Raw genomic sequence first — 10748 nt, forward strand, 5'->3', positions numbered from 1 at the left:
TAGTCATTTAAATTTTAAATCATTAATTTTTTAGCAATATTAAATGATGTGGGTATATATGTAAAAAAATAAAAAATATATATATATGCAAAATAAGTATTTTATGAGGGTATATATATAAACATCAATTTTGAAAGGATATCCATATAAATTTGAATGTTTAAAAAGGTATACATGCAAAAAATCCTATTATATTTTTGGCATTCAAGAGAGAGCGCAGAGTGAGAGGCTGGTAGTGAGTGATGGTGAGAAAGGAGGAGAGGGAGTAAAGTAAAGTGCCGATGGTGAGAGATAGTGGGAAAAGAGGAGAGTGAGCAAAGAGTGAGGAGCCAATGATGATAGATGGTGATTACCACACTGTTTCAGCACGGATGAACTTGAGGAACCAATAAATATGGTGAAAAAGGGGGAGGAATAGAGAGGGAGAAGGACATGGCGAAGATATCACTTGGGGTATTTGTGAAGTTAGAATTAGAGCATGCACAAGTAGATATTGCTGTGTTGTTCCACTGCAGCCCTACCATGTTGAAGAGTGGTGGAGAAGAGGTAGGTAGTCTAGATAGCTGGACGAGGGAGGAGAAGGATACTAGATCTAGGTGAATGACCATTGATCAAGGATCTTAGTGGAGAGATGATTGAATAGCCTAGGATACCCATCGGAGCCTTCTAGTTCTAGACCAGACCTTTCTAGGATAAGAAGCTTAGTGGAGAAAGATGAAGAAGAGGTGACCGTGGTAGATTGGTGGGCGAGGAAAGAGGAGGGTTAGGGTTTGGGTGGAGGAATAGTGGAGTTGTCAAGGGCTTCCATTGGAAGCTTTTAACCCTGTTGAAGGAGTGACATGCTACTCTATACAATTGGGGCACATGTCAACCGCGTATCCACATATATTTTTATAAGGTTGCTAGCATAAAAAATGACTCATATATTTTTTATGCGGATATCCTCATATTTAATTTTATGTATGAAAAATGACTCAAAAAATATATTTAAAAATACTAAAAAATAAAATAAAAAATATAAGATAAATATTAGAGCCAACAGTGTAGTGCAGCTTTATTCTAGTAAAACAATAAGGGTCTTCCTATGGTGCTCTCTAATATTATCTTATAAAAATATAGGAGATATCTTGATTGTTCATTTTACGTGAGTATTTAGAAAATTTTCTGTTAAGATGTCTTGCTCAGCATCCTATACTAAACCGATACTATTGGCGGCATCTACATCATCGCCATAGAGCTCCTCCACCTTCTCTATAGTGACATCCATATCATCGTTATTATGGATAACCAAAAGGTGGCGCTCCTCCTCCCCCTCCATAGCAACACCCATATCCCCACTTTCATGGACAACTTGAGGTCAGCCCTTTTCTTCCACCCCACCTCAACCAATGTCGATGATCTCACTACTTGTGGCAGCACAACATGTCAACAACCATCCTTCTCCTCCTCGGCCTCTTCCCCCACTGCTTTTGATGGCAACCACCCAATGCCCCCCCACCCTCCATTCCTCTTCCTCCTCCACCCTCAGTGACGCCCCATAAGTCCTCCTCACCATCAACCCATTGGAAATCGGGTTTTGTGATAGGAGGGGTGGGGTGAGGGTGTTTTAAAAAAAAAATTTTTGAAGTTCAAGTTAATTATAGAGCACCATAGAAAAACCTAAACAATAAATGCTACAGCATAGTGAACTTCTAGCCTTATATTTAATAGCCACATGCTCTTACTACTTGAGTTGAAACATGGATGGTTGGCCATGCCTCGTGCACAGGCATATTGTTTGAGATTAGAATTGATTTTTGCCCCTGGCGTTATGGATATTCAAATGGAGTCAATTACCGACATGGTGGAGTCAATTACCAACATGGTGGATGTTATAAGTTATGCGTGATGAATTCAAATCGATGCATGGTGAATTATCTCGTATGCCAATTTAGACATTCAACAAAGAAGTACCTTCTTGACCATGCTTCAATTGTCAGGGTGCCATGTAGCTGAAATCTTAGCTCTTTGGGAAATAAAACTTGTCCCTCGGCTCAAGGCCCAAGTGTTTTGGGTTGAAGCAAACTCTCAAGTGGTCATTCAAATCCTCCGAAAGGAGGAAGCTAGAAGGTTGGCACATATTAGCTTGCCCAATCTCCGAAGTCCCTAGACCTATTATCTCACATTCATCTCTCATATTTACTACTATAGACTATACTGCTGCCAAAATCTGAGCTGAAGGCGGTGAGGTCAGATGAGCACCATGCTGGTGAAGTTGGGTGTGATCCAAGTTGAAGAGATGAACTAGAGAATGAGTGTGGTGGCCGAGTTCGAACAGAGAGGCTGACACTAGCGGTCCAATCTAAAATTAGGAAAAGAAAAGTTAAATTTGCGGGAGTTTGTCTAGTGAGGTACCTTTCAATGCTTAAATCAGATGGAAATTTTGAAGGAACAATGAAGATTCGAGAGAGTTACAAAATGGGAGAGCGATTAGTAAAGTATATCTAGAGATCTCTTGGCATTGTTTATATAGAGCAACAGTTAATATTCTTTACTAAGGTGAAAGTGGTTCTTAATTGTTCAATAACGATCTCCACATCATGCGCCTCATGGATGATAGTGCAGATCATGCAATAATGACTTGATCATGCAAGATGAGTTGTGGTAGTCTTGCAACATCCTCCATAAACCACAACAAAAAATTTGATTTTTTGCGACGAAATTTTTTCGTCGCTAAAAAACTAATTTTCGTCGCTAATAGTATTTGCAACGAAATATATCGTCGCTAAAAATTTGTAGAGAAAGCCTCGTAGCAAAAGACCTTAGCGACGAAAATATTTTATTTCGTCGCAAAAAATAATAAACCTAGACGACGAAGTTATGTACTGTATTAGCGACGAAAATATTTTGTCGCAAGAGCTTAAATTTTCGTCGCTAAAATTGCAACGAAAAAAAATTTCGTCGCTAAAAATTTTGATTAAAAAAATTTTTTTCTTATTTTTTGCGACGAAAATTAGTTTCGTCGCAAAACTTAGCGACGGATTTCGTCGCAAAATATTTTGTCGCAAAAAGTTCGTCGCAAAAATTACGACGAAAAAAAATTTTCGTCGCTATAATTGCGACGAAAAAAAATTTCGTCGCTATAATAGCAATGAAATAAAATTTTCGTCGCTAAAAGGGCGACGAAAATAAAAAATTTCGTCGCTATAATAGCGACGAAATAATAATTTCGTCGCTAAAATTGCAACGAAATAAAAATTTCGTCGCAAAAAGTTTAAATTTTTAGCGACGAAATTTTTTTTCGTCGCTAAAATAGAAACGAAATAATTTCGTCGCAAAAGTTGCGATGAAAAAAAAAATTTCGTCGCTATAATGGCGACGAAATAATAATTTCGTCGCTATAAGGATGACGAAATAAAAATATTCTCTGGCATAATTGTGACGAAATAAAAATTTCGTCGCAAAAGTTATAATTTTTAGCGACGAAACTAAGACTTTCGTCGCAAAAATAGCAACGAAATAAAAAATTTCGTCGCAATGAATAATAAATGTTTTATTTTTTGGGTTCACAAATTTTTTTGCGACGAAATTAATATTTCGTCGCTAAAATAAATTTTGGATAAAAAATAAAATTTTTATTATTTTTTCAAAAAAACCTGCTCAAATACAAATTATCTGATCAACCATATTTTAAATAAACAGTATGTTAACACAATAAAAATATTCTAAGTCAAAAGACCAATTTCAAATAACAAAAAGTTTCATAACCATCTTTGTCATATACAAAAATATAAGTCCATACACCATTTTAAATTTAAAATAAGTACAAACTAAGTATGATCTGACTCATTGGCCTCGTTCCCTCCTCCAGGCGTCGATCCCTGACCCGATACGTGTCGCGATGGTGGTGCAGAGGCGGCATCATGTGACTGTAGAGGTGCTAACTCAGAAGCATCAATACCGAGCCGTCCCGCCACCGCAGCTACGATCCTCTCGAGCGTCTGACTACGATTCATCCAGTAACTAATCTGATCTTGCATCATGCTCATGGATGTCCTAACTGCCTCTGGCACCGATGTATCATCAGACCGGCCGGATGACGAACTGCGTGATTTTTTGGACCGCATGCTATGACCAGATCCTAGCTGCCGCCCGAGGACGGTATCCAAAATCGTATCATCTGTCATCAAACAAACCTGCTGCGATCCAGTATCACCATCAGATCCCACCTCCCTCGTCGCCTGCTCTCTCAATTCTAACATTTTTTCCTTCACAATAAACAAAATAAAATCATAAATTTTTTTCAAACTCTTTAAAAGTATTCAAAATGTAGAGTAATGATACTTACATGACGCTGCCTCGCCTCCTCGGTCACGAACTCGCCACTCTTGTTTTGATAGAATTTAGCATAGGCGTCGACTCCGGATAGTCCCTGTTCAAACAAAAAAAAAGAAAAAAAAGATATCAAAATAATGTAAATATTTAATAAAAAGTTACAAAGTATGATTGCAAATGTAGTTACATACCATCCTCTTCATTCCCTGTGCAAAAGAGGCACTTCCTTACGTGTGAATAGAATCAATCTTGCTCCTATTCACCTTATTCGCCTCCGATCGTCACTACAAAATACATACAATTATAACCAATAAAGGACATAACATAATTAAAAAACTTGGAACACTAGACATACCTGAAATGTCTCACTTCCAAAATGCTCACATAACCACCGCCAATCGTCACTAGACCCAGCCCAATTTCTGTATGGCTGGGTCACAGGATCAATCCCCTTCGCCTGCAGCTCATTGCAGTATTTATGAAGCCTACATCGCCGATCTCTGTATCTATTTGCAGCCATTTTGAGAATACATGCCGTCACTTCTTCGTCAGTGCAATCCTCGAAGTCAATATTATCCTACACAGTAATCATACCAAAAGGCAAATACATAAAATTATTCATATAATAAAAAATTTATTTACATAACCAAAAATAATATGGATCATGTAATGATATGCAAGACATCCAAATTTAATTCTTACCCTGATATGAGAGACTAGAGCATCACGGTATCGAGGAGCTACATGCTTGAAACTTTCAGCAGCCCACGGAAAATGATTCCACATATACAAACTGATCTCATTTGCGACGATACTGGCCTCTGTGCCAACCGGATGATCTCGAAATATATGTACCTTCGGTTTTTCATTGTGTGTATGCACATATTTTTCCAAAACAAGACCCCTACTAGGACCACGCACTGCATGTCGATGCTGTGTTCCTACATGTAAAAATTGATGAAATGAACATATATCATGTATCACTAAATGCATATAACAAAAAAATATATATGGTTTATAAATTGATAGAGATGTACCTGTAAGGGGATGATGCTGCGGTACCATGGCCTCCGGCTGGGCAAGCTCTGGCTGAGCACTAGGCGGCTCTGTGGACTCGGGCAACTGAGTCTCATCTAAATCCTCTGAGTCATCATGCAAAATGCTAAAGTGAGGATGTGTATCATCAAGCGGAGCCTGCTGCCTACCCCGTGAATGTCTACGTCCAGGACCAGTCATGATGCTGCAATGATTAAAATAATTTAAATCAGTAAGTAATCAACAAAACTCAAGTATTACATGATATAATAAAAAAAAAATTGAATTACTTATTCATATTAATTATTGTTCTCAGATTCTGAACTCGTGTCCATATAGTCATCTTCGACGGGAGTCATAGAAGACTTCGACCCTGAAGTACTATCATCATTGTCGTTAACGAAGTCATTATTGGATCGTGCTCGTGTCTGTGCCCTTATGGACGATCCAACAACAGAAACATCCTCAGGTTCATAGTCGTCTCTTTGTAATTGTCCTATGTCAATCGTATCATCTGGCACTAATATGTTATCTGGTGCTTGCATTTGATATGCTTCATTTTCAATAATTGCACAGACTTCATTCTCAAGATGTTCATCGTTCGGGCATGTGAAAAGTGCAGGATCAAACAAATGCCTATGCTGAGCCCTTATTGCAACTCGCCAAGGCTCTTTCATTTTGTTATCATCAATATACCACACTAGTCTTGCTTGCTTTGCAAAAATATAAGGATCACTTTCATACCATACATGACCAGTGTGGACACTGACGAGTTGAGGATCTATAACAATTGGCCTGTGTCGTCCTAAGTCATACCATCGACACTTGAATAACACAATCCGTCGAAGACCACTATATCTCAACTCTATAACCTCATGCAGAACACCAAAAAAATCTATTATTTCACCCTTGTGCTCGCCCTCCACGCTTATTCCACAATTCTGTGTGGTTCGATCACGATCGCGATCTTCCGTTAAGAATCGCACACCATTGACTATGCATGCTGAATATACTGATACACGTCTGTCAGGTTTTCGTGCAAGTGCAGCTAAGTCATTACTGATACAGTTAGGATTGTCTATACGTAGCTGAGCTATCTACAATTAAAAGAACAATAAGCAGGTTAAATTTGACAAGATAAATACTATATAAACAAACTTTTAATCATGGATGAACATGAACATAACTTACCCGTTCGTCAAACCATGATGCGAATTGATTCCTATGTCGTGCCGCTGCTAATGTAGGATTACTTCTTCTGAGCTCACTTTCGTGTTCTCTGAAGTGATACAGTAATACCATGTATATTTTAATTTAGAGTCCATGTGCATTCATTGATATATCAACAAATAAAAATTAAATGTATATACTCACATCATGTAGGCTTCTACCTCCTCGTAATTGTTTAGCACATACCAATGCATGTCATCCGTTTCTTGTGGTGTCAACATTCGAAAATCTTTTTTACCATATGGTCGGGCAACATTGGAGAACACGAACAATCCATCGGTCAGAATCTCGTCAACATCAATATTCCGCTGTGGCCTTGTAAATTTGGTCTCCACTCGTCAAAGGTACATAGAGCAGAACGTCAGACATTCATTCATAACATGTGCCTCTGCTATTGAACCTTCAGGCCGTGCTTTGTTAGTGACGGCACTCTTGTATTCACGCATCTCCCTATTCAATAAATTATCAATTGATATCACATATAATAAGAATACAATAATGAATAATAAATATTACAATATCATGCAATTACCTTTCAATTGGGTACATCCATCTTGTATGTACTGGCCCACCCAATCTAGCCTCATGTGGAAGATGAACAGAAAGATGCACCATGATATCAAAGAAGGCGGGAGGGAATATCATCTCGAGCTTACAGAGAGTAATGATAATCTTCTTCTCCAATATGTCGATCTGACTTCGTCTCAATGTCTTCGCACATAAGTCTCGAAAATAAGTTCCCAGATCAAGTAACGCATCACACACATTATCCGGCAACAATCCGCGCAAACCAACTGGGAGCACATGCTGTAGAAGTACATGACAATCATGACTTTTCATCTCGACGATCTTCCCATCTTTCGACTTGATACACCGTTTCAAGTTTGAGGTGTATCCATCAGGAAACCTCACTGATCTCAAATATGAAAGAAATTGATTTCTCTCTCTTCGATTCAGTGTATAACATGCCAATAGCTTCACCAGCCTATCCCCTCGTCGAATCAAATGTAATTCCTTTCTAATCCGCATATCCTCTAAGTCAAGACGAGCCTTCACGGTATCCTTTGTTCTTCCTTCGATATTGAGAATGGTATAAAATACATTATCAAATATATTCTTTTCAATATGCATGACGTCAAGATTATGTCGAAGAAGAAGCATTTTCCAATATGGAAGATCAAACAACTTGCTCTTTTTTCTCCAATTTCCGATACTTGTTCGCACCCCTACTTGGCTGGCCAGACCCTTACCAAATATGACATCCTGTGGGTTTGGTAACTGATTTAAAATATTATCCGTAGACCAGAATCTTGGCTGTGCACGTCGTTCATGCTTGCCATTGAACTTAAGACTTCTCCTCCATCTATGATCATCTGGCAAGAAACGTCGATGGCCGGTAAAACAAATCTTTCCGCGAATACGGTCCGATGTAATATCATCGTTACAAGTTGGGCATGCTTTATACTCTTTTGTACACCATCCAGAAATATCGCCATATGCAGGAAAATCATTAACTGTCCAAAGCAATGCTGCATGCATACGAAAGATGCCTCCTACAACATGATCATATGTTTCGCATCCTTCTTCCCACAAATATTGTAACTCTTCGATCAATGGCTCTAAAAATATATCTATGTCTCTTCCAGGGGCACGGGGACCCGGGATCAACAAAGCCAATAGATTAAAAGGTGATTTCATGCACTTCCATGGTGGTAAATTATAAGGAAATACCATAACAGGCCACATACTATAAGCAGTACTAAGATTACCATATGGATTAAATCCGTCTGTTGCCAACCCTAGCCTGACATTTCGTGAATCAGCTGCAAACCATGGATGTTCACGATCAAAATGTTTCCATGCATCTCCATCTGATGGATGTCTCATGACATCATCGTCCATATTATTTACCTCCTTATGCCACCGCATGTCACAAGCAGTATGCCTCGACATGAACAATCGACGCAATCGTGGTGTAATCGAAAAGTACCGCAGAATCTTGCATGGTATTTTCTTTTTCTTCTTATCCTTACCACGACTTTCTTTCCATCTGCTTGAATGACAAATTGGACATGCTTGTAGATCTTGTTTATCCTTCCGAAATAGAACACAATCATTCGGACATGCATGTATCTTTTCACAGCGTAGGCCCAAGTCATCGACTCCCAAACCGAGTCCTTTCAATAATTTTTTGGCTTCATAATGACTTGACGGAAGTAACTCTTCCTCTGACAGTAAGTCCTTCAAAAATTTGAGCAACCAATTAAACGAGTTGTTTGACCACTTACCAAGTGTCTTCATGTGTAATAACTTTATTACGGCGGACAACAGAGAGTACTTCTTACAACCAGGATAAACATCACTTTGTGCATCTCTTAATAGACGCTCGAATCTATCATTTATAGATATATTAATGTCCTCTTCAGCTTCTTGTCTCGGAATGGAATGCTGATGTTCTGCTCTCGCTTCTACATTTACTTCAAATAATTCCGGATGAAGATCCTCTAAAATTTCTCTATCTTTTTCACCAAGTGTTTGTCTTTCACGACTGCATGATCCACCGACTGACGACGGATTTATGGGACTCCTGGACAACATGTTCGAGCTAGTCGGCAAATCTTCACCATGACAAGTCCATCTCTTGTAAGTCACATCTATACCGTGTTCGTATAAATGATTCTGAATGTCCGATAAGGTACACCAAAATAAATTCCTACATCGACGACATGGACAATGAGCTTTCCCATCTTCTCTAGTATGATTGGACGCCACATTCATAAAAGTCGTCACACCCGTAATATACTCGGGACAGAACTTATCACGCAAAGACATCCAACCACGATCCATACCTACATATTTATGATGCAAACTATACAATCAATTTTATGTAATAATAGTTGACTAACGCCTTATATCTCCTACCTATAGGGTGATGGTCCTATTCCATTCAGGAACGTAAGAATTTAATATTGCAATACATGTCTTGTATACCAAAAAAATTTCGGCAGCATTTCGACGCAGTTCTCCAGATACACAAGCATTAAAATTGTGCTATGTATCCAGAGAACATGATCGAAAATACCGACAAAACTCTGCGATATACAAGCACATGTGTTGCAATATTAAATTCATTCACGTGCCCAAACTGTCCACGAGGACAATTCGAGAATAGTGTGTAAAGCACCAATATTTTTTTCATAAAAAAAAATATTGGTTTTTGCACGCTATCCTCGAACGGAAATTCTAAGGCTTATAAATTTAGAGAGCTTTGAAAGAAAGACAAGCTTTAGTATCAGGTAGCGCTGTAAATGTAGTAAACCGTATAGAAAAGAAGTATAGGTGTATATCGTGCACATATGGCAAGGAAGATAACAAGCTTGCAGACAGAGGATGCAACACAGTTTAAAAACAGCTAATTTCTACAGTTACACTACCAACATGAACAAAAAAAATATATATATAAATAAAATAAAACAAGGTAGATAAAGATTCTCCGAAGCACATGATCCTCCGGGAACATGCTGCAATGCAAGAAGCAGTTCTTAAGATATCTCGGTAGATAGTTGTAGCTGAGATTCAAAACATGCTTCACATTGTCCAAATTTGGGTTGTTATTCAACTCCCAGCTCAGCCGATCATAAACTTTCCCCCATTCTGACTTGGTTTTCTCTCTCAGGGACAGCAGGCTGCCTAAAGAGACGATAGCTAGTGGCAACCCTTGACATTTTGATACAATTTTCTCCCCCAACTCCTCCAGCTCTTTAGGACATTCTCTCACTTTCTCTTTCCCAGAAAAAACCAAAGTCTTCAACTGGTTAGCTGTTCACGACAGAATACTAAATTACTAACAAAAGTAAACATGAGAAAGAAGAACTGGGTTCAATCAACGGCATGTGTGATGTGTGGAGAAGCGGATGAGACAGCAGACCATATCTTCTTTACATGTGCTTACACGAAAATAATATGGTCTCAAATACAAAGGCAGTTATCTATTCATACACTACCAGACACCATGCTTCACATGTGGAATTCATGGAGATCAAGAAAGAACACCACAAGACCGAATGAATTGGACTGCTTATTTACAACATTGATATGGTTGATATGGAAGGAAAGAAACGTCAGAATTTTTAGATGGGAAGCAAATTCGACTTGGCAAATTCTGAAGA

General features: G+C 38.5%; 1 protein-coding gene across 1 annotated transcript; it reads right to left on the reverse strand.

Moving 5' to 3' along the window:
- Nucleotides 1–3721: 3721 nt before the first annotated feature.
- Nucleotides 3722–4534, reverse strand: LOC140858698 (uncharacterized). Its single transcript, XM_073260009.1, has 3 exons — nt 4506–4534; nt 4328–4411; nt 3722–4247 (listed from the first exon to the last, which is right to left on the reverse strand). The coding sequence occupies exons 1-3, from the start codon at nt 4515–4517 to the stop codon at nt 3810–3812; spliced, it is 534 nt and encodes a 177-aa protein (XP_073116110.1). The 5' UTR covers nt 4518–4534; the 3' UTR covers nt 3722–3809.
- Nucleotides 4535–10748: the final 6214 nt, after the last annotated feature.

The sequence above is a fragment of the Elaeis guineensis genome, chromosome 6 (assembly GCF_000442705.2).
Source record: "Elaeis guineensis isolate ETL-2024a chromosome 6, EG11, whole genome shotgun sequence".
Lineage (NCBI taxonomy): Eukaryota > Viridiplantae > Streptophyta > Magnoliopsida > Arecales > Arecaceae > Elaeis > Elaeis guineensis.

Coding starts and splice junctions, on each gene's coding strand:
- LOC140858698 (XM_073260009.1), bottom strand. Junction 4,248..4,327: donor AGGAGGCGAGGCAGCGTCAT/GTAAGTATCATT, acceptor TTTATTGTGAAG/GAAAAAATGTTAGAATTGAG.